Source organism: Ursus maritimus, unplaced genomic scaffold, assembly GCF_017311325.1.
Source record: "Ursus maritimus isolate PB19 unplaced genomic scaffold, ASM1731132v1 scaffold_5, whole genome shotgun sequence".
Classification (NCBI taxonomy): Eukaryota; Metazoa; Chordata; class Mammalia; order Carnivora; family Ursidae; genus Ursus; species Ursus maritimus.
The window spans coordinates 2,865,029-2,889,469 of NW_024426663.1; the positions used below are offsets into that span (position 1 = coordinate 2,865,029).

The window sequence follows — 24,441 nt, forward strand, 5'->3', positions numbered from 1 at the left end:
CCACATGACAATGGAAGCAAGAGGCTGGAAGACGTGGGGAAGGGGCCACAGGCCCCTTTAGAATATAAAGAAGGCAAAGAAAACAGATTCTCCCCTCAGAGTCTCCAGAAGGAACCAACCCTGCCAACACCTGCTTAGGCCTGTGAAACTGACTAGGACTTGTGATCTCCAACACTGTAAAACAATAACTGTGTGTTTTTTTTAAGAGACTAAGTTTGTGGTAATTTGTTACAGCAGCAAGAGGAAACTAACACATCAGGTTATGGTATTCCTCTTGAAAATGAGGGCTAAGCTGTGATTTCACATCACAAAGACTGAAATTTTTTACCACCAAATGCATAAAAGAAAATTTTGAGGGCTAGAAAGGAGGGCAGGGTGGGGATGGGCAAAGATCAATAAGAAAAACTTGGGGTCCTTGGAACTGGGCCCAAGACTGAAAATGAAGTGTATCCAGCTGTCTGACGCTCTCTCCCAGGGAGGGTCCCTTCCCACCTCGTCATCCACTGACCACCAGGCCTGAGGGGCCTCAACCCCACTGTCTCAGCGCAGGCGCTCACAGAAAACATTATGAAGAAAACAAGGAAAACCCCAAACCTGTACTTTGTGAAAAACAAATGACTGACAGTCCCTTACAGTGATTAAGGTGGTTATTCCTAGCCTTTCAAAATTCTGTTTATTTTCTAATCTTTGAATACCTCGCACAGACTGCATTCACTGGAGAAATGCACACATGCACAAGATTTTTCATGTAAGTTCCAAGGCCTCCCAGTTTAAAAACCTTTCTGTTTTTATAAAAGAGGCCTTCTTAAATAGGCAAATATTTAACTGTTTCCCCATAAAAATTTCTCCAGAAACTGTATAATAACGGTCTTGCTCCTCTTCAATTACCAGATAATGGAATTTATATTTATAAGGGGAAAAATAAAAAACGATGTTTTCTGAAAGCTTCCAGGTGATTAAGTAGCAAATATGGTCTCATCTAAGAGGCAAAAAAATTGAACACTAAGGAACAGAACACTCTTTTTCTCTGCAATAAAAATTAGGATTATGTTTGAATACAGTAGGGCATAAATGTTACCTAACCTTCCTAACACATTATTTCACCATTTTTTCCTATATTTAGGAGAAATAACTTTCTTAAAATTCATGGGACAAAAATATTATGAATCTATCATCCTAGGAACAGTCATTTGTCCAAGGACAAGATTCAAAAGCAACGTGTACAAGTGCAATGCGATAGCAGGACCTAAAATTGCTGTTGTCAACCAAGTATTTAATGTCTGAGAATACCTTCTACCTCAAATCCAAGGATTCCACAAAATATTTCTAATCAAAGTTCTTTGTTTAGATGAAAAGTATGTGATTGTTAAGTAAATATTCTAGAATGTTGTCTGTTAGAAAATATTACTCTGAGTAGAGAATTATGCTTGTCTATAATACTAATAGCCAAAGCAGTAATTCACAAATAGCACTTTAGCATAAAGAAATAATTTTGCTATTTTTAACTCAGTAAATTTGACTTGGCAGGTGGCAGAGAGTTTTTCAGATGTAATGGTAATAACAACAACAACAATACCGATTACACCAACAGCTGCACTTAATTTGCCTTTAGAACCCTGCCTAGCATTCAGGATGTACTTCACTTGAATTAACTCTGTTCAGTTTCACTACTAACTTACAACGTCCTAGAATCATGTCTATTCTACAGACGTGTAGAGTGGTTTAGTATCCTGCTCATGGACACAGAGCCAGTAAGTGATAGAGCCAGGACTTAAACTCAAGCAGTCAGGCTCCAAGGCACCCTGCAGGTGGGGAAGGTGGTCCTGTTTTTCTCCAGTGCGGAAGACACTCAAGGTGTATGCACTACAAGTAGACGTGCCGTCTGCAGTACTTAGAGTCCCATCAGAGTCCCCATGTCCCCAAGGCTCTTGGTCTGCTGCTTCATCAGAGTGGTCTGTATCCACCCCAGTAAAGAGCCTTCGCTTGGACACCTTCTAATCACCTCCGCAGGACTGCGGCTTAAGGGAGTTTCTTTGAGGTAAAATCGAGGCTACCTTCCTGAGCTGCTACAATGACAACACGAGCTGTTCCTTCAGTAAGTTCTAACTTTTTGTAAGAGGTGGTAGGAAGGGAATTGCTATAATAAGTCTTTATTTTGCAATCGTGGTGATATTTTGGAAAGTAGTTTCCTATGTCCCAGTTATTGGACACGCTTGCTTAATTTCCACAGCAGAGTTTTCTATGCAAAAACTTCTTTCGTAGTGTTTACCCAAATGAATGCTTTATATACAATTTATGTTTTAACAGACAGGAAAACCAATGTTAGCTAGATGCAACTCTAGGAATCACCAACTTTAGACCCCTCTCTTCCAGCACACGTAGCAAACGGAATTAGGTTTAAAAAAAAAAATGACGCTAGTTGGTGCCAGATGTGGAACTAGAATGAGCCCCCGACCCTCAGCCCAGAGCTCCTTTCACAATACTGTGCTCTTTTCAGGCACCTGCCCATGAAATCTGCCCAAAGCTCGATGGTATGGAAGCCAAAGAGGTAGTATATACATGTTATCAGAATTTATCACTGCAAATACTCTTTACAGCTGCAACTCAATACTGTAAGGCGCTGTCAAAAATACAACGACGTATTTCAGGAATGGAGAAAGCACTTCTAAAAGCCAGAATATAACCAAAGTAGAAACAACATGCAATTTTACAACTTTTATAAATAAAATAGGCCTGAAAAATCTTGTATCTATTTCTAGGGCATAGGAGAAAATAGCAATAAGAAGGATAAACTCCTTTCCAACTATTCTAAGACCTTTGGTACTAAAGCAATAATAAGAAACAGATACAAAAGCTGTACATAATTTGGCTGACCCTAAGAGTCTTGTCACCAATTAAGTTGTTTTCACTACGAGAGAGTTTTGCCTAAAACAAAAATACCATCTGTTTTACCTAAAACATTAAGATGTTCTACTTTCTTGTCGATTCAGAAATCACATCTGTAGCCATTTTCTGAAAAGACAGCAGAAGGCATTATATTTATGGGTGACTGCATAAGGCATGATGTTCAATCAAAATGTAATTTTCATCTACTGGGAGAAAATTCCATTTCTCCAATAACTGTAATGTTGTAACTTTGGAGGAACACGTAGTACATAAGCAGGCTGATTTTCATGAATAAAAAGACCTTAAAAGTTAATGCAGTAAAATAAAGCTGTTTTGTTACTAAAGACAGACATGGCAAATACGTTCATATTCACTTTGTATATCTTTGTCAACAACAGAAATCTATCCTGTGGGAGGTTTTCAGGTGAAAAGAAAAACAACAACTTCTTATTGGTGCTATATCTCTCCGTGCAAGTGAGCCATCATATAAGAGGTAAAAATATGGAAACAACAAAACACAAACCACTTTCTATTTTCAAAACACTTTTTAGACACAATATTGGTCCTGGGAAAGACATTCTACTCTACAATCCAGTGAACCGATTGAAGAAGATACAAAACACTAGAGAAAACATCACTCACAGTGAAGGCAAACACAGTGTCACAAGGGATAAAGAACACGTTTTGAAAAACAACACACAAGCCATCCAACTACCTTAATACTTCGATTATATATTAAGTACCTACAAAAAAACCTAAAACCCAGGTATGTTTTACTTTGAAAAGTAGCCTAATTTCACATACAATATTCTTGCCTAAAATAAAATAAAATAAAATAAAATAATAAAATAATGCTGCTCTCCAAATAAGGATGAAATAAATAAGTCCAAAGGCTCTATTTAAAATTTTTCTTTTACCACAAAGTTGTGAAGTGTTCTGAAGTCCAAGATGGGCTTGAAGCCCTTCCTGACTTTTTCAGGATCAGGATACCTTCACTAAAATCCTTTTCCTTGTTCCTCTTGTAGTGCACGCTTTATTAATCTGCATTTAGAAGGAAAAAAAATCTGGTTCAGAAGAAGAGAAGACTTTGCAATATGCCATATCACTTCAGTCTATGCTGTGAACTGCTTTGAGTTCATCAGCTCTACCTCAGCAATTTCAGAAGACATGATGGACAAGGGGAGGAAGGAAGAGAGAGAACAGAGGACAGAGTGTGCAAGAAACCAGAAAACAACAACAACAACAACAACAACTAAGGACTCTCATTTAATCATCACTTCCCCCCACCCCAATCCAAATCACTTTTAAAAATTACTTGTATTCCAGTTATTTACTTTCTCTCTTTCGTCGTGCATTATACAACTCCAACTAACAGGGGGAAAACCTTTGGCACTGAAGCAATAACAGAAGGAAGTCATTCAAGATTTGCATTATCTGGCAGATACACCAAACTAATGCCAGCTTTTCTTTGACACTATCTCATCTCCTTTCCAAAGTCTTCCCTTAGGTTCTACAAAGTGACGCATTTCCAAATATCGTAAGTGGAAATTATTATAATCCTTCCCAGATTACAATGGGTAGTCCCCATGCTAACTCTGCCTTCACACTGTAAGGTAACAAAAAATCTCATTATAATCCAACATACAGAGAGCACATATTTTTCCTCTCCATCTTCTGCACTCTCCCGATTATGATCCTTGATGAGGTAATAGCAAGATGTTGGAAGCAACAAACAAAATTGCTTTAATTTCATTAGACAAACCACACAACTAAAACACCTTGCATAAACTTAATTCACTGTATAATAATCTGACAATAAACTAGAACCACACAGCTAGTTAAGAAAGTTTGATTTAAAGTATAAACAATAAAAAGGCAATTAAAACACAGACTAACCAGGCAATTTAGCAGGTGTTCACTGAACACATAACTACTTTGCCATTGCTTTTCAAGAAATAAAACTTAAAACTATCATTTTAAATGCAGTCTGTTCAACCACTTCCACAGATAAAATCTAAAGCTAATAAAATCTAAAATAATTTTGTACCTAGGAACAAAATCACAGCAGACTAATTATAAGGGCCTGGGAAGGAAGATTCTTTCCAAGTTCACATAAAATTGATGAAAAGAATGATTTATGATACCATGCCCTGCAAGCACTAAGGAGACAAACTCCATCCACGTTGTAAATCTTTTAGAAATCAGTATGTGAGAAAATGATGGTAGCCTACTGATCAACATTTTCTTCAAACTTCTAAATGACAGTAAAAATGTATATATAATTAATATACAATACGTTCTTTAAAGCTGTCTATCATAAACTTTAAACTGCCTAATGTAAAATTGTAAAAAGTATTATTTTGGGAGGTACGAGAAAGGAATAAGAATTTCTTTTTTAATTCTGGTAACGAGGAAGCCTAATGTATACTCAGGAAGCCAGAACGCCAGTAGACAAGCAGAGCCGAGGAAAGGACTGTCACAAAGAAGGAAAGTTAGCACTAAGTACCTCTGTGCTTCGGAAATGTGGGACAGAGGCTGAAGAGTCCACACCACTTGACTTGCAAACATTTCTTGAAAGACAGACATTTTTCAATTTTTGGAAGGGATGGGAAGCAGACAAAGAGGAAGAGTTGAGGCACCAAAGCGTGATGCTAATAATCCAATGCGAGGCAGAAGAGTTATGGTGCTTCCTCCTGTACTGTGTCTTTATTAGGGAATTTGCTAATTCTTTTAAACGAATTATCTCATAATGCTTCCAAACCTTTATTATATAGGTCTACAATCTCTCTCTGCAAAATCTGAAAAACTCTGAAAATCAAGTTTTTTCAAAATTCATTTGGTGGCAAAACCTAAACTGAACTGACACGAAGCCACATACAATTATTTATTTCACTTGATCTTAATATTCGGAAATTTTAAATCATTTAATGAGCCCCATCTCAGACTAAGATTTTTAGGTAATATGCTATATATGCATAATATGTTCCTAAAAATTAAAAATTCTGAATTCACAAAAGATTTCAGGGAAAGGATTGATGATTTTATTTAAAGGTAGGCTATATAAGCAGTCCAAGTCATAGACCACTTATAGAAGACACCCTATCCGTGTAGCCTCTGAGCAAGAAAGAAAAAAACAAAACAAAACAAAAAACAACAAAAAACCCCAAAAAACCCAAGAAATTAAAGGGGAAGGAAAACATGAACATATTCCAAGACAGTGCTACAAAAGCAGGAACACAAAATAAATCTATCATTGAATGGCTATCTGAACCAAGGAGTAAGTATCTTTTAACATGATCCTAAATAGGGCACTAAGAAACTGTAAACATTTAAGAATATTCTATTTTCTTAATATATGAATACCTCAAATCCCAACAGGACATATATGTTTTTACATTATCTCTCTCCTGATTCTTAATTTCGCAATATCTAATTATGTTTGGTTTTGGAATAAATGGAAAATCTGTTTCTTTAATAATTGTGTTAGATATGATTTTTCTACCTAACTGGTAGGACAGTCTTGAGAACAAGGTTTTAAGAAGGTTCTACCAACCAGAACTAACTTATTCGGCACAGACCTGTTTCTACAGTACAGAATACAACTCCAGTCTGAGTGGAAGAGGGCAGGGAAGAGTAGTCAATGATCAGAAAATATGGTAGCTGGCCTGAGTCGTCTAGTTAATGAACCTAATGAGTAGATAATGCTAGTTGCCTACCCAATAGCCATTCTCATATTCTCCTTTCCTGACACAAACTCAATTTTACTCAGGAGGACAATAATCTTAGCTTTGAAAAAAAAAAAAAAAAAAAAGCCCTTGATTCTCCATGCCTGAGGTGGCCACATGACACAGTTCTGGCTAATGAAATGTAATTAGAATTCAGCAAGTGGAGCTTCCCAGAAAATTATTATAACCTCAATTTAATAAAAGTCAAACGACTCAAGTGGCAGAGCTTTCATCCTTTGCTCCTCTTCCCCCTTCCTGCTGGAACACAATGCAATGTCCGGAGAATCAGGCACAATCTTGAGACCATGAGAACCACCACAGGCTAATGCAGAGCTAAGAGCTTTTTAAAGGGGCCTGGTCTTCTCACGACCTCATGGGAACACATCACAAGTCCTGGACTACCTACTACTTTGAAACTCTACCTAAGAAAAATAACCCGCTTTCTTGTGAAGCCAATGTAGTGAAACACCATACCCACAACAAATCATACTGAAGTACCCAAAACTCCTATTGATCTTAAAAGAAGGAAACACTGAATGCAAGATGATTCTCCTAAAGCAAAAATTTTCCCATAAAGATTGATCACTACAAGCATACTTTCCTCAGAGGGTTGCTTAGTTTTAAGTCTGTCCTTAACTGCCTATCAATGACTACACGTAACTTTTCATAATTGTCACCTTCTCTACCACAATTTTTAGTGATCAATCACCAAATACCTCTTGTATACCAAGGACTTCTTCCTTATTTCATTCAACCATTCATAACTTCTTTAATTCAGGCAAGTCTTCTTTATTTTCTCCATGGGACATGAAAGGCAGATTTCATAAAAACTTAACCTAAAACCTCAGAATTTATCAAACCTATGCTCTTTATTACAGAATACACGCTAATGTAGGCATCTTTTTAAACTTTATATAGAATCTTATGAACACAGTATATTTGACCAATTCCTCTATGGTTACTGTGGAACATTTAAGTCTTTCAAAGTATCTGTTCAGATAATAAAGCGGACAGATTTTGCCCACAGTTCTCTTCAACTCTACACAGGACTATTTCTGCAGGATAAATTTCTTCCAGTGCAATGCCTAATTCGAACGCTCCTGGCACATATTGCTAGGTTACTTTCCAGACAAGTTGCTAGGTGTCATGTAAGAATGATGCATAAGACCCAACCTATGCCTTCACGGGGTTTATAGCAAGCTTCCTTAGAGCAATATTACATACGTGCTACGTGGGACAAGAGTGGTGGTTAAACACACAGTCCCATGGGAGTGTACAAGAGTGACACCTAGCATGACTCAAAGATACTGGAAAGTTTCCAGAGAATGTAACATTTAAGGTGAGTCCTAAAAGATAGCCAGGAATCAATCAGCCAAATGTGTGTGTGTGTGTGTGTGTGTGTGTGTATGATTGGGGATGCGGTGGGAGGGGGTTTTTGTTTTGTTTCCAGGCAGCAAAGGTCTAGAAGTAAGAGAACACGGTATGTTAAGAGAATTGATAGATGAAGGGCTGGAGCACACAGGCTGAGGTGATGTGAAAGATGCTGCTGGAGAAACCAAACTGTAGACACATGATTCAAGTTGAAGAGTCCGTGAGTTTATCCTTAGGGCAATGGAGAAAAGAAGAGCTTTGAGCAGCTGTAACATCATTGCTAGTACCTGTTAAGTGCCTACGAAGTACTAGATGCTAGACCATTAAATTCATCTATGTGACCTTATTTAATTCCTCCAACAAATGAGGGAGGGACACCTGTCACAGGAGTGTCGCCATCACCCAGGGGAGACACAGTAGCAACCTGAAGTAGGGCACTAGTACTGATGCTAGAGACCACAGAATATTTGAGGGGAGAGTAGGAGCCCAGTTTTATTTTTAATTTTTAAAAATTTTTTTAAAGATTTTATTTATTTGACAGAGAGAGAGAGAAAACAAGCAAAGCAAGCAGCAGGCAGAGGGAGAGGGAGAAGCAGGCTCCCTGCTGAGCAGGAAGCCCAGCGTGGGGCTCGATCCTAGGACCCTAGGATCATGACCTGAGCTGAAGGCAGACGTTCAACCGACTGAGCCAGCCATCCAGGAGCCCAGGAGTTCAGTTTTAAACACACTGAGAGGGAGGGACGAGTGGACCATCCCGATGGAGCTATCTATCTGGCCTGTGGGCAGACTTGGCAAACTTGTCTCAGAAGAGATACGTATGTGGTCAGTCAACAGTACACTGACAATAAATGAAGGCAATGGAGTAGGAAATATCACTCTCACCAGGAGCTTTTATCTTTTAAATCTTCCTGAGGCAAAACAATGACTTATTTAAAATCTCTTATATGCTCTCCACTCTCCACCTCTTTCAGATGTTAACATAATTGGAAGCTACAGATCTATATTCCTGTAGCTTTTTCTGCAGTACATATCTAGCTTCAGTTCTGGTAACCAAATTTACTTACAGTCATGATTTGCATTTCACGATGTCTCATTATTTTCAATGCCTTCTTACTTTTGATTCCAATACTAGTCAGCTGAGTTGACTTTATCGAGAACATTTTTAAAAAGAAGAGTACCCGTGGTACATTTTCTAAGTGTTTTCATATTTGAAAATGTCTTTTTTTTTGTTGCTTTCACATATAAAAGATAACTGTGAGTACAAAATGGTTTAAAAACTCTGTAATCTTCTCGTTACAGAGAAGAAACCTAAGTCTGTTTAGCTTTTGTTCCATATTATGCAGTATCCATCTTTCCTCTCGGTACTTCTACAATATGTCCTTTTCCTTTTAATTGGACTAAGTTACCAAGACATACCAGGAGTGACCCTCCTTTCATTTATATTACCCAGAACTTAACCCTTTTATCTATAAAGCCAGACCTCAGCTCAGAATTCTATCTTTGATCATTGCCTCTGCTCCATTTTTTTTCCTCAAGAAAATCTCTGTCTTTTGTTAAAATCTTGTCCTCCATACCTATCATCTTCTCTCCCATTGTTTCCACTCCTCTTCCTTTTCTCTGCATTCTTGCAAAGCAGCTCATGGGTTTTTTTTTTCAAAATTTCATGGCACTGGACACTCTTTTGCAATCTCAGCCTCACTCTTCAATATCACTCATGAAGATGCTCTCTTGTCGCGCCCCCACCAACAACCTTCCCTTCTGTTGCTCCCCCGTATCATCTCACCACTTTTTCATCTCAGCTCTTTGCTTTCCGTTTCAGATTTCTTACAGATCATGACTCACACTTTTTGAGAACTCCAAAGAGGTGTTTTTTGTAATGTTTCCCTGGTCTCTATAATAAATCATTTTAAAAGGTAAATTGTTCTTCTGAGTCTTCATGCAGTGCCACTTCCTGCCGTTCTGTAGAGCCTTTGCAAAGGTTTGCTAGGATAACTCTCCCTTTACTTACCCTCACAGAAGCAGACATCCAGACCCTGTGTATGCTAAAGGTACTCTGGGGCTTTATTTTGGAATTAAAGTCCCTCTCTTACCTAGAGTTAGTTTATTTAACAAGTATTTGGCAAGCGATTCAAAAGCAAGGTAGTTGCCTGCCATCACGGAGCTAATATTTTAGCGAGGGAGATAGACAGCAAGAAATAAATAAATTAAATAAGCAGTTTGTTAATAATGCCTAAAGGAGGGGAAGAAAATGCAGCGTTGGAGAACAGTAAGTTATATAATATAAAATATATAATGAGGAATATAAGTCCACATGCATACAGACAGCCTGAGTGAAAAGGTCCAAAAGGTCACCCAACTCCAGTGAACAAATGGAGGGATTCTTTCTTCAGCAAAGACTATCACAGTATCCTTCTGGCCTGTGCCACTGTCGGATACTTCCCTAGGTCAATGCTCTACCATCAGTTCCCCACTTGTTTCTGCCTATTTTATTTCTGTCAGATTCAGTCTCCAAATTGGTTGTAAAATACAGACACAATGGAAGCCCTCTTCTCAATGTGATTAAGGCTGGCAATAGACCTATCAAACTATAAGAGATAAAGTTGACTTGAAAGTAAAAGTTTAAGTAGGACAATTTTAAGTTACACACACATGACTTAATAATTCATATTTTCATATATGTTTTATATATATTTATATATAACATTTCCCAATCTATTGATATTAAGAGCAAAGCTTCTGGTTTAACTATGGGACCACTAACTGGAGTCCTGTGTCATATTTTCTGCATAACCATGCATGTGATTAATCGTGTATGGTTTCCAGGTTAGGTTTTTCTAAAGCAGACCAAGAACTTTCACACTTGAAAAAATATTAAGCAATATGAGTACAGAATGCTTTTACATCTTTATGATTTCTCCCCAAATTTTTTATAGGCATCTCACCAGTGACTCACATTTGTTGAAAATTTTCAAAGCATCCAACCTCATTTAAAAACAACAACAATCTTTTGTATAATTCATCAGTTCAATAAAAATTAATCAAATCATGCAGCAAGAAATATAAGAACAACTGATCTGGGAATAAATAATTGATCCATGATAATCATACAATTCAACTGAAATAGCAGAGGGAGAGAACTGCACCCGTTTCCCTAGCTAGTGGCCTGTTAGGGACAAGGTCGGGTTATCATGGGCATAGAAAAGGAATGGAGACAATCAGTTGATCTAGTTGGCCAATTAAATGGAGATTGGTATAGGAAGAGAGAATGAAAAGAATAGCTCTTTATCTCCTTAACAGCATCAAAAAGTAGCCCCATCCCTGTATTAAAATATTAGTTCTCTGCTCTAGTTGGTAGAGTACACAAATTTCAAAGCTTTGGGGGTAGACTTTATAAAAAGGAAAAGGAATCACTCTCCATACCTGCTTCTAGAGACCTGCAAGGTAGCTTTTATTTCTAACTGTTTAGCATTGGTCAGTGAGTAACTCTATCTTCCAGTCCGGTCGATCAACTTTACAGTTTGTGGATATCTTTAATTGTGGCAATAGGTTGACTGTCAAACCAAGGTTTGGTGTTCCTGTGATTGTTCATCATCATCTTTGTTTTCATGAGTTTTAATAGGAAATTGAGAGAAGTCAGTCTCAACGTCCCTAGTCAGCCATCACATAAAATGAAAGTGTCAACTTTTTTTTTTCATATAATAGGTGTTATTCATCTAAGTCAATGTAAGGCCGAAACAGTATTTCAGGAATTAATACTCATCATTTATGATATCATGAAATAAATAGAAATGTTAAGGGCAGGGAGACTGTTGTGGGAAAGGCAGAGCCTTTTCTTCTATTCTCTCCCTCAAAGACCTTTATATTTCCCTGAAAAAAAAAAAAATCAGACAAAATACAAGCCTGTGAATGACTGACTTAGAATGGCAAACACCAAGTAAGATTATCTGATGTTCCTATCCAGACATGATTGCTCTACAACTACTTCTAACATAAAAGTAACTAATATATCATGTTGAAGGTATCTCCAATTCCCTAGGAAGTTTTTGGTTACTTAAAATAATGTACTATATTCTACCAAGTCTTTGGGTAAGACATCTTCTCTAAAAATATCCCACATTACACACAGGCTGAAATATGTTTCTGGATAACTGGAGAACTGGTCGATCTATATCTTGAAAAAGTCAAAATTAATAAAATGTAACTCACATGCAACATAGATGAAAATACACAAACACCTTTCACAAGCAATAAATACTTAAACAGAAAAGCTTCCCCGAGGAGAGTTTAGGAACTCCTCCAAATCCAGTAATGAGCATTAATTCTTAAATAGACTATGCTATTAATACCAGACAGCCCTATACTAGACTAGAACTCAGTTTTTTATTTTTAAGAGTCTCCAGTACTGTCAGTTAACAATTCCCCCATTAAAAGAAAAGTTCTGCAGTAACGTTAAAGGGAAGGACATTTCAGCTGCTCTCATAATCACAGAACCTGCAGAGGGCCCAAAGTGTCAAATCCTAGTCAAGTCATGTAGTCTATTATTACCTTAAATTCCCTTGGGATAATGTTAAAATGCAACCCTTCATGATCAAGGACAGAAACCCTCCATCTTTGTGACTTTGTACATTTATTTTTCTGCTAACTAACGTGAAGACATCTCTGTACTAGTTTTCTGGTCATGACCAGATGTGAGCTCACACTATTACAATCCGCAAGCAATGAGCACAGTTCTTAAACTAGCTGTCACTGCTAACATTGTTCCTGCTCCCCCCGGAAAAACCACCAGGTACAAAGCAAGCTGCATCCTGACATTCACAGCTCTCTCAGGAGACTCCAAGTGCTCAGATGAGAACCACTTCCGTTCAAGTAGCGGAATCTCAGTTCAGTTCTTGAGCTACAGGTGACTGTAGCAGGGCTATATGATAATAAATAACACTGCCAGAAGCGGAATGGTTAGAATTCTATTTCCCTAGAAATTCCACTTCCAAACAGTAGCTGTAAGGTTGTGAGTTTGGTTACTTGACTTAAAACTTAAGTTTAAACAACTGGTAGGGATATTAGATACTTTCTTACATACAGTGTGACTTGGTATAAAAATACATTGATGACATGGTAACCGATGAAAAAAGGATTTAAAATTTTGAATTCCACTACACTAATAGATAATTATTCTGAGAAGAACTGTTTGTGATAACAAAAACATAGACTGAAGCAAAAACTCAAAGTCAGCAACAACAGAAAGTCTTATGTGTAAAAACTGATCTGATCAGCAATGTCCACAATAGCCAAAACATGGAAAGCGCCCAAATATCCATCAACTGATGAATGAATAAGGAAGATGTGGTATATATAGAGACTGGAATCTTACTCAGCCATCAAAAAGAATGAAATCTTGTCATTTGCAAGAATGTGGATGGAACTAGACTGTATTATGCTAAGCGAAATAAGTCAAAGAAAGACAAATACTACATGATTTCACTAGTATCTGGAATTTAAGAAACAAAACTGATGAACATAGGGGAAAGGAAGGAAAAATAAGATAAAAACAGAGAAGGCGGCAAACCACAAGAGATGCTTACCTATCGGGAACAAACTGAGGGTTGCTGGAGAGGGGGCAGTGGAGGGGATGGAGTAACTGGGTGACAGGCATTAAGGAGGGCATTTGATGGAATAAGCACTGGGTATTATATGCAACTGATGAATCACTGAATACTACCTCTGAAACTAATAATACACTGTATGTTAACTAACTTCAATTTAAATAAAATTTAAAAAAGAAAAAAAAAATAACCGATCTGATGAGGTCAACTCATTTAGATATCTGGAAGTATCTTTTGAACCCACTCATTCTAGAAGCCTTCAAGAACGCAAGCTCAACAAAGGTAATCTATAAGAACGCGATGATGCTGAGATGCAACTCGAAGTTCTTCAGGTCTCATGGCATCAAACTCTAAAATTTCCAATGAGCACTTGTCCAAATGCTGAGCGAATTCAAAGCTCTGAACTGTTATTTCATTTATTTTTGCTTGTAGTTGTATTTAGAGTATTCAGAAAGGCTCTGGCATCCAAACTCCAAATACTAGATGAAAGAACTATTTGGGGAGAAGATATACCAGGACGCCACGTTTTCACATAGAATGTCTATGCATATCTGGTGTCTGGAGTTTAATATTCTCTTCAAACAGTAAGTCAACAAGTCTTTATTCAATTCTTACTATGTTGACTGTCATTCCACGGGCATGATGGGAGAAATAAATAAAAGTAGTAGCGCCTACTGTCAAGGAGTTTACAATCTAGCAGAACTAACTTCAAATAATTATTATACTGACAGAAATAAGAAAACAGCAATTCCCTGCTATATGACGGAGTCATTTTGGACGTGATTTAGATAAAAATTTGGGGCCAGTATCGTAATGGGACGGCACTTCGGCATCTTGGAAGGCGGTGGAACATGGTGCACGTGGCAGGTATGTGAACTGTAGTGGCCAGTGGGTAAACTGTGGTAGACCATCTCCAAAGATGACTGCCATCATTCCCTTTGCTTCCTACAGATGCTCCTGACATCAAGTAATGGAGAATAATTCCCTCCCCTTGAATCTTGGCTGACCCTAGTGACTTGCTTGACTAAGAATGCAGTGGAAAGGACCTTCTAGGACTTCTGAGGCTAGGTCCTAGAAGCCTTGCCCTTTCTACCCAAGTGACTTTCTCGAGTTCTGCTGTGGGCAGATTTCTGTGACAACAACATGCAATAAATTAGGGGCAGAGAGAAACTGAAGACAAAAGAGCAGGAAGTCATTGTAGTAGTTCAAGTAAAACATTAAAAAAAAAAAAAAAAAAGGCTTAAAACCGGAAAGCAATAGGAAGATAGGAGACAATGAATGTCACAGGTGAATCGAGGGGAAGATTCAAAAGACTCTCCAGCTGATGAAACTTAAAGGAACAAGAAAAGCTAGAAGTCAAAGTGGGTTCTGGGGTTTCAGAACCTAGACAACCAAAAAGAGAATGATGCTATTAATAAAGACTGGGATCCAAAAAGAGAGTATGGAGAAAACAGGAGGAAATTAAATTAGAGGTGCTGGGCAGTCATCCAGGGAGAACCACTCAACAAGTACATGGCAATGGAGGGAATGGGTGACTTTTCTGGACCTGAGTACTTTGAATATCTGGTTTGATAGTCTGAAGTCACCCAAGCCCTGAAACCAATGACTTCTTTTGTGTCTCCACATGGCTGATGGGTTCAAGTTAACCCCTTCTTTTTGGGCCAAAAGAGATCTAAGATCCCTTACCAATAAATGCTTTGCTAAACATTAAAACACTTAATGATAAATTTGTAATGGGTTTGAATAAATTGCTCTCAAACTGAAATATTTTCTACATGAAAAATTAAATTTTCAGACTCATGGAAGTTATCTCAATGCAATTTTAGTTGTATACTCGGCGGCATTTCAAATTATCCACATTAAAAAAAAAAGTTCCTTTACATGTTGTCAAAACACATGACCTGGTGGCCTGTGCTGTGGCAATATTTGCTCCCATCCTGCCTGAAGTACCAAACACTGAACGAAGACTGAAAATCCCTGCGTGTCTTGGGAGTTTACCTTCCAGCCTCTATGTCCTCCGCGCCCCTAATCCTGTAAATCTTTGTATTACAGTTTTTTACAACTGGTTTCCTTAGAGAAGAAGAAACACCTCTGTACATTTAAGGATTATTTAAGGCTAGAAAATTTATGGCTCATTCAGGGTGCCCTAACTTTTAACTCTTAGTTGTACCTGCTTCCATATAAAGACTACGAATGCACACACTATAGAGCATACCTGACCTTGCGAACTCAATCAGGCTCACGGACGTGTATGATATCCCCAAGGGCAGATCAGCGACTCCTTTTTAAGGACTGCCAAACTAAATTATATTAGGTTATAGCTATAACTAATGCTGCCAAACAGTATGATCAAATTTATTTACATGTATTATTGAAACTGTGTGAGTTCAGATCAGTGTTTCTCAAACTTTTTACACCACAACTCCTTAAAGACTCGTTTTAGGCATTTTTTTCCTGATCATCCCCGCCCCCTGTACAATTTCAATATAACACTTGAAAGTATATCTGTTATTGTACTAGTAAGTACAATTTTTATGCTTTATATATTTAAAAAAATACTTTTTTCAACCTCCCCAAGAACCAATTTTTACCCTTCTAAGGAGGAGGTCTTCCTCACTGAGAATGCATGTGTTATTTAGATTAATTATCTGTTGCTCAAACAAGAATTTTCTTATCATCAAAATAATGCTAAGCCTTAGATCACTATTATATAGGACTCATGAAGGACATGAGAAGGAGTCACGACCATACTTCCGAAACGTCCAACTTCAAGACTGAGAAGTGCAGACAATGATTTCACTTTCAGTACCTGCTAAATAAAACTATCAAATTCTTCCATTTTGAAGGCCACTGTCATTCCTCTACTCTTCACTGATTTTACTGAGAGATTGGCAAATTTTTTTTTTGTGGCTAACAAGTAAAATATAGATTTTTAAAACCAGAAGTATAAGTAGTTCAATTCATGAGGTCCTCAAGTACAAAACAGATAATAAAGATACAAATAAGAATTTGACAATCCTAAGTATCCCCAACTCACCTAACTACGGAAACAGTAGCAGCACTGACATTTGGTAGAAAAGAACTGTGAAGAAGTAGTATTACGATGAAGAGCACTATTTAAATACAAACTGTTTAAAAGGAAATATCAGAAGGTGATAATTTTACTAATAGTCTCAAAAATGCTATTTACGTTTATCTATAATTAAAAGTCCTCAACATTAAAGCTCAAAAATATATTTCTTCTTAGTTAATACACCTGGATCTCCTTTTTTGTTCGAGCATAAGTAGGGCTAAATTATCACTTACTCCTGGCTAAAGCAAGGACGGTAGACGAAGAGAAGAAGCCACAGGGTTTGTAACCCATTAGGGCTCCGTCCCACCCACCCTAGCAGGCTCCCAAAGGAAGACTAATGAGGTGCGGAAGGGGCATGAATTACTTAGAGCAAGCATAAGGCATTCTTACGGTCAGCAGAAACAAAGATCTTCTCCCACCAAAATAGAAAAAGGAGGATTATGCCTAATGCCAAAGAGATTTACAGACATCTGAGTTTATTAGGGACACAATATTTAACGAACAGCCATATAACCTCAACTACATCAAAATATGACTTCCTTTAAGACAAAGAAAACATTTTGTAATGGGAGTATCACTACTCTCTCATGACCTGGCCACCTGAAAGCTTTTAACACTGCAATAAGACTTTAAATTTGAGACTTAAACTGTCTTTTTCCAGTTAATCCCTTCTTTTTCTGGCCAAAAGAAAGAAATGTAGGATTTCTTTACCATTACTTTAGTGATACTTTAGTGTTACTAAAAAATATCTGTCTTCGTGTTCTAAGGTATGAGCTGTATACATTTTAAGTCCCTACTTCCTGAAGTAGCCAACCAAGGCTTTATTCTACGCGTAACCAAAATGTCATTTTTATTAGCAACTGTAAGTTTTCTTAATACTTTGATTCCATTTATTTTAAAAGAATTCTAATAAGGAATACCTAGTTAAAATCATGAATTATCCTTTACAATTATTCTTTTATCCTACAATTTGTACATACTAAATTTCTCAATTTAGATAGCAAAAAGTTATATAAGAATACACTGTGTATCTGGGGATAGTGGGTACTGACCTAGTGATATTTTGTCATTAAAAACAGAAGACTTGGTTAAATAATTACCAATAAAAACATAAAACATTTCATTATAAATCAGAGGCAGCCACCAATTAATCGCCCCACTTTCAGGTCAACTGAACACCTTTCCCAGTTACCTAAACATAAATCCACAACGCTAAAATGAGACAGTCTGACCAGCACAATGGCAGTTATCTAGTACAATTTATAGTAAGAACCTTTCATAAATGTTTCTTCCTTCATTTTAAAAATGGGATCAGGGATCAATGAAAAGAAGGTAAGTAAACAAAGAGTTAAGAAAGAACATAATCATAAATCATATTTACCATCCCATACCAAATATCTGTAAAAAAATATTATTATAATAGTTCGTTCGGCAATCAATATACCAAGCACTGTGTTAGCTATTAACATTGAACATGACAGTCACGGGAGAAAAATCCATTTCTTCAAAAATTTTTTTTAAATTAATAAATTTATTACATAAAATACTGCCTCAAAGTATATCCTCGCTGGAGAAAAGAATCATGAAAAGCAAAAAAGTCAAGTCAGAACAACAGCAAAAGTTTATGAGAAATTATGTATTTACCTTGGCTCTGCACTCAGCGTTATTATAGTTTTTTGTGGTAGAGAACCTTGTGAGTTTTGTTTCAAATCCTATAAAAATAAACAAAAATTTTTTGTTTTACTTTTAAAACTTAAGTTTTGAAGCTAGCTATGTAATAGTACTTATAAAAATCCTAAAAAGGACACAATAGGGAAACTGTCCTCCTTCTAGCTACATAAGGTCAATCAAAGTTCAAAATAAGTAATTCTTGTGTGTGTGCATTTTTATGGGTGTGTCTTCAGACCAGTACAGTGATGTTACAGGGACTACTGGAGTCCAGTTAAGAACCAAGTAAATCAAAGTTCTAAAGATAATTTTGCAAAAAGTTTCACTATTCTGCCTTTGTATCATAGGTTTCATATCCTTAAGCAATGTATGTCCATTTATTGGATTTTTTTACCTTAATATAAAAATGTGTAACCATATTTTAATTGCAAGCATCAGTATATGAAAATATTGAATCTATATCTCTGATTCCAGATGTGGAAGTTCCAATTACATGGAAAATTTCAAAGCGTACGGTTCACAGTAGACTCTAATGATAAAATGTTACAATTTCAAAACATCTGAGCTGCCAAGTGGAAGGCTAAAGAGGTTTGCAATCAACCATTTTTCCAACTCTTCTTCCTTGGGGCTGAAGAGTATATTCTTCCTTTCAGAGTATGTTCTGTTTTATTGGCTCCTCGGATCCTAACAACGATACAAGCCAAGGCAGGTATCATCCCATCTTACAGATAAACGAATGAGGGCTCACAGATGTTAAGCAACTTTTTCAAGGCCCCTGCAATCAGGTACAGAGGTTGAGGCTAATAGCCAGTCTCCTAAATCCTCAACCGCTCCTCTACTGTTACACACATCTGAGCACTGCCCACAGTACTCCATGGACTCATCCTGAAACCAGAAGATAATTTAGGATCATTCAAGTTCAAGTTCAGCAACAACAGATGAAGGGTTTACAGAAGTTCAAATACCAAGGGGCTTCTAATTAAAGCCAAGCAAAATAACTAATTATGACGTCCAGTTACCTTATAATATCATCTTAATAGTGTTCTAAAAGCCGTACGTTCCACATAACGAAGTAAGTTCATCACTTTTCATGTTTAGATTTAGTCAGAACAAAACATACACCGTAAATCAAGTACAAACACACTAATAGGAAAGAAGAACACACAGGTATTTCATATAAAATGATCTAAATTCTTTCAAATCATGTATACGGAAATCCGTATTTTTCAATGTCTCTTTTCACTCACCTTCTCATCCCCTTTTCCAGTCCAAGCACAAACAAATCACACATTTTTATGATAATATAAAAGGTAGCAACTAACCATGTCTAGGAGGTTATCAAATGAGTAAGAGTTGTATGAGTTTTTGTCCTTCAAAATAAGAAGCAGTGCAGAATATCCAATTATCTTCTTCAAATTCGTTAGTGAATGAAAGAGTCTGTGAACCAAAAATTTTACTGGTTTGAGAAGAAATTCAAATATCTGTATACAATAGTTTCAGTTTCTTTAATAATGGCCAAGCTGCCATTACTTTCATCCTGTATTCACAAAGTGAAACCTATAATGAATCTATAATGAACTGACTCTTCTTTGCCCAGAACTAAGTACTTAGAAAAAAAAGGTTAATCAAAAGATATCACTAATAAGGATTCATTTAAAACAGAAAACTTTCTGTACACACCTGAAACACGTAAACTTATTCAAACTACTGATACTTTCTGTGACTATCAAGCCAAATACTAAGAATACTCAACTTGATCAGTCCAATAGCTTTAAGGCATTCTTACCAAAACAGTGATTTGGTCCTTTACTTTAGAAAATTCCTTAACAAATGTTGAAACAACAAAAGAAAGCATGAGATTAACTTGTTACTCGCAAGAAAATTCAATCAGTATACACACTTCAAAAAACCCAAATTCCTGAAAGATTCAAAAATATTTTGTTGACTTTAGTTTCATTTGCTTGTTCAAAAAAAGAGAAAGATTTCACAGGTCTGGATGATGAAATCGTCTTTGTCCTCGTTACTTTTCTTGGTCATTAAAATTGTTAACTGTATTCAAGTTGTATTTTTATGTCTGAGGAACCAAAGAGATGCGTATGAATCAACTATTCAAGATCAATTCTGGAATATAATCTTGGTACGCTACCAGCTATTGCTGAAGCACTACACAGGGGAAAATAATCCGTTTGAAGTTTTTTTTTGAGCTCCATTTTGTTTCTTTAAAGCTTTATAGAACAGGTAACCCTAAGTAAACTCACTGCAGAAATCTGTACAGAAACTTGGCTAAACATGCTTTCAATCGGCCATTGAATCTATTATGTTTCTAGAGTGATTCTATTATTTTCCCCAATACAGGAAGCAATTTTGGATCTATATGTTAACATTCCTGTTGGCATGCAACAACAAAAAAATGTGCAAGAGAATTAGAAATAACTTCTTTTTGCAGAGCATTGAGCTTACTTTCAAAGATGTAAGCGACCACACTCGGGCAGTTACTTAACTATGCAAATGTGTTATACATACATAGTATCAAAGTCTTCCGTGTGTTAGTTCAGGCCATCACCCAGCTAATTTCTTAGTCTACTCAAATGTTTTCCTAGGTGATAACAAGAGTTTTCACCAGACTAAAAGATAATATGAATACAGTTCAGTTATAGAAAAAAGCCCCTTGATTTAAGTTTATTTTTTTAATCCACATGGCTATCTTTATTAGGCCGTCAGAACCTGAAGAATAAAAGTCATTTTCTCCATCAGCTAAAACCGCATACGTACTACAGTGCACTGAGGAGTCCTGCTTAAGCTGAGGGAATGCCACACGTCAGTGTTTGTATCCTAAAGGCACATGCACACAGGTGTATCTAACGAGATAAGCACTAAGGACTGGCACAGTATTCCCCAAACGCTTTCTCGGGATACATAAGGCTGTTTTGTTTAAAGCAAAACAAGATTAAACACAGTAAATAAGTTTGGGAAACAGTGGGTAAAGCAAAATTGTAATGTTTCAACATTTCATCATTGTGGGATTTCCCAGAGCCTCTAATTTCCTAACATGTCCGTATCCTAGTATCACTGAACAGTTCAGGGACCATCACTTTGAAATCACAGTTCTCTACTTTGTTATCATTACTACTGTTTAAAGCAGATACTACCAGGTTTGTCAGTCAGTGAGTAGTTTGAGCTATACGTTTGGGCCCTCACACTTACCCTTTGTTCATTTTTTTCTTCTACCTACCTTAATCACAACATAGAAATTGGCAGAATTCTAAATCTTTCAGTAGCTGATTACCATGTCTTCTCTTGCACGTGGCCCCATTATCCACTTTAAGGATGAACATCCATCACAGGCACTGTCCCAGTCTAATTCATTTTTTTATGCCATGATTAGAATTAACCTTCAAATAGCCATGATGTATTCTTGCTCTCCAGGTGATAATTACATAAACATTTAATCTATTTTTGAGAGCAGAATCACCTTTAGATGACAGAAGAGAAAGCTAGAAGGGTCTGGACCCCTGCTGGCGCTGTGGAGCTGCTATACCTGAACTGGGGACATGCAGACTTCTTCCCCATGACGTAAAAGTAAGTAGGATAGGATCTGTTCCATTTCAAGTTGCTATTACTAGCAGCCAAATGCAATCCTTAACTCATACACTTGTTCACAGGGACACTTCTGCCAACATCTGAATAAACAGTCAACAGTCTAAGAACAAGAGAACACCCAATGCTAGCTGCCTCTTTGTTTATAACTCTCTAACTTGTGTTTTGAAATTTCCTACTTAAAATGTCTATGCTAATGACTTGATAATTGTGTATGACTTTTCAATGAAGTGTGAAGTGCTCGCAAAGCAAATTCACAAATGTCAAGTACAATTTGAGAATTATTGTCTTTTTTCTCTAAGATGCAATTTTGTATGGTGATGTTTTTATAAGCTAAAAGCATAACCAAACATATGGAGGAACTAATGACAGGCCTTCTGGAAAGGTTATGAGACAGAAAATGTTCAGTTGCAAAAACTCAATGACCTATACCCAAGTCTCTTTCAATAAGACAGCAAGAGAAGTAGACAGTGTAGGAGAATGACTTCTTCATTTTCTCCGTGGAATTCTTTTCTTAACCTAAGCTTCACTTTTAAACTCTCAATAAACCAAGAAGACAGGAGCAGGTGAGAAGGAAAAAATGGAGGATCCGACCTTATTTTCAAAAATGCCTTCTGTGGGAGAAAAACCAATTATCATTATCAGCCAATGAGTGTTTTCCATTTTAAGCCCAGCTCAACCTCAACAGATGCCAAATACATTGGCCAAAAGAAAACTAAGAAGATACTCGAGATACTACCATGAATATATTTTCAAGGACTCAAGTCAACTTATGAAACCTCAAGAATTTGTTTTTCAAATATCTAGAAAGGCAGTCAAAATACTGTAACTAAAATTTTAATTAACACTTATTATGATAAGTGATATCAGTTGTGGATCAATCTGTAATGTTGACTTTATGTGCTGTATACACTTTTCACATATGGGAGGAAACATTTATTAAAAAAGGAGATTCACTTTTTAAATCTGTATTATAAGAAAGAGTATATTTTAACAATTTTAAAATATTATCGAAGTACACCATTATTGATAGGAAAAAAATCTGGAAGAAATAACTAAACCATAATGAAACAATAGTCAAAACTCCTTCGCCAACATAGGAATCTGCTCTACACTGATCCGAACGAATGGTTACCCAAACTAGGGCATGATGATGGAAATCTCACTATCACAAAGGTTAAGCCTTTTGATTAGTGGGAAGCAGTATTTACAAAGTCTCCTGCTGGTCCAACCAAAAGCCAAATCACTGTTTCCAATTCTGCCATGTGAACATAACTGAGCTTCCTCTCCCTCACTCATCTCACCTTCCAAGAGTTGAAGCTGGCTTTGATATCAATACCCAGGCCAACCCTTCTCATCCCAATTCCTTGTATCATCCATATATGTCAAGGTTTCTAGGTTCTTCTACTTCCTGGCTATCCTCTAGGCTGATTCTTTTTTTGTCAATATCTCTCTTAAAAAAAAAAAAAAGAGGTATCTGAGAACAACTGGATCTGAAATAGGACTAAATTAAGCTGCTATACAATCAAGTATGGCTCTTTATCTCCTTGGATTGTAGCTATCATTTACCTGATACCAACTCCTTGGTCAACATGGTAACCCCAAATACCACACTATACTTGGGAGAAAACAGAATCAGCTTTATAATAATGTTTTACTACTCCATTTGCAGAAATGCACTGCAATAAAAAGTTAGGACAGCTAGTACACTGTCAACAGAATTCTTGAAAAATGCTTTGAATACTGATTGTTGTTTTTCTACAGCAATACTTACAAGGGGTGTCATTGTTGATATGGTCTGATGTACATTAACAACTTCATCAAAGATAAAAGCCTGTGACCCAAAATTTAAAAAAAAATGTTTTATAATCACTTTTTAATAATTATATTACCTGGTACCATAATCCACAACCACCCAATCTTTTGCAGTTCCTGTGATAGCATCATGATGTTGAAACAGTCCCAAATTTCTTCTGGCTTCTGTCAGTGCCATGTAATGGGATGATGAAAGAAATTTACTTATCTTGTATTTCTGAGCTTGTTTCAGGGCGAAATAGTAAAGAATTTCAGCAGCCCTAATTGCATAAAACAGTCATTAATTCTTGTTTCAAAACAAACGTTTACTATTTAAAATATGTGGTACTGATACATTTTCAAATGCATTTTTTTTTAAATCCACAATTTCAACACAATTTATAAAAAAGATGTTGATAATAAGCATTCTTATAAAACCATCAAGGTCTTCACCTAATATATCTAAATTATCAATTATCAGAGAACATCATGTCTAAATTGATATAAAGGGCCCTTGTTCTAGATGGTCCTGGAAAGAAGCCAGTACCCACTGGCAGTGAGATAGGTTTACTTATGTATAACATAGTGAAAAAAAATAGCTCAACACAGCAGTAAGAAGTAGATAATGGTTTCTGTCCTTTCTTCTCTCCAAGATCATCACAGACACATACCAAGAGCTTCATCACCAGAAAGCCACTCACTCTCACATATGTACATTAAAGGAGAG

The 24,441-nt window shown here is 36.7% G+C and overlaps 1 protein-coding gene across 2 annotated transcripts in view; it reads right to left on the minus strand.

Moving 5' to 3' along the window:
• MAN2A1 (mannosidase alpha class 2A member 1) overlaps window positions 1-24,441 on the minus strand; it is a 172,447-nt gene that overhangs the window by 55,427 nt on the left and 92,579 nt on the right. For both annotated transcript variants that reach the window (XM_008704925.2, XM_040621982.1), the window contains exons 10-12: window positions 23,813-23,995; window positions 19,646-19,760; window positions 18,300-18,367 (exon numbers count right to left, since the gene is read on the minus strand). In XM_008704925.2, coding sequence (XP_008703147.1) covers window positions 18,300-18,367; window positions 19,646-19,760; window positions 23,813-23,995 — 366 coding nt within the window. The remainder of the gene's footprint in view (window positions 1-18,299; window positions 18,368-19,645; window positions 19,761-23,812; window positions 23,996-24,441) is intronic.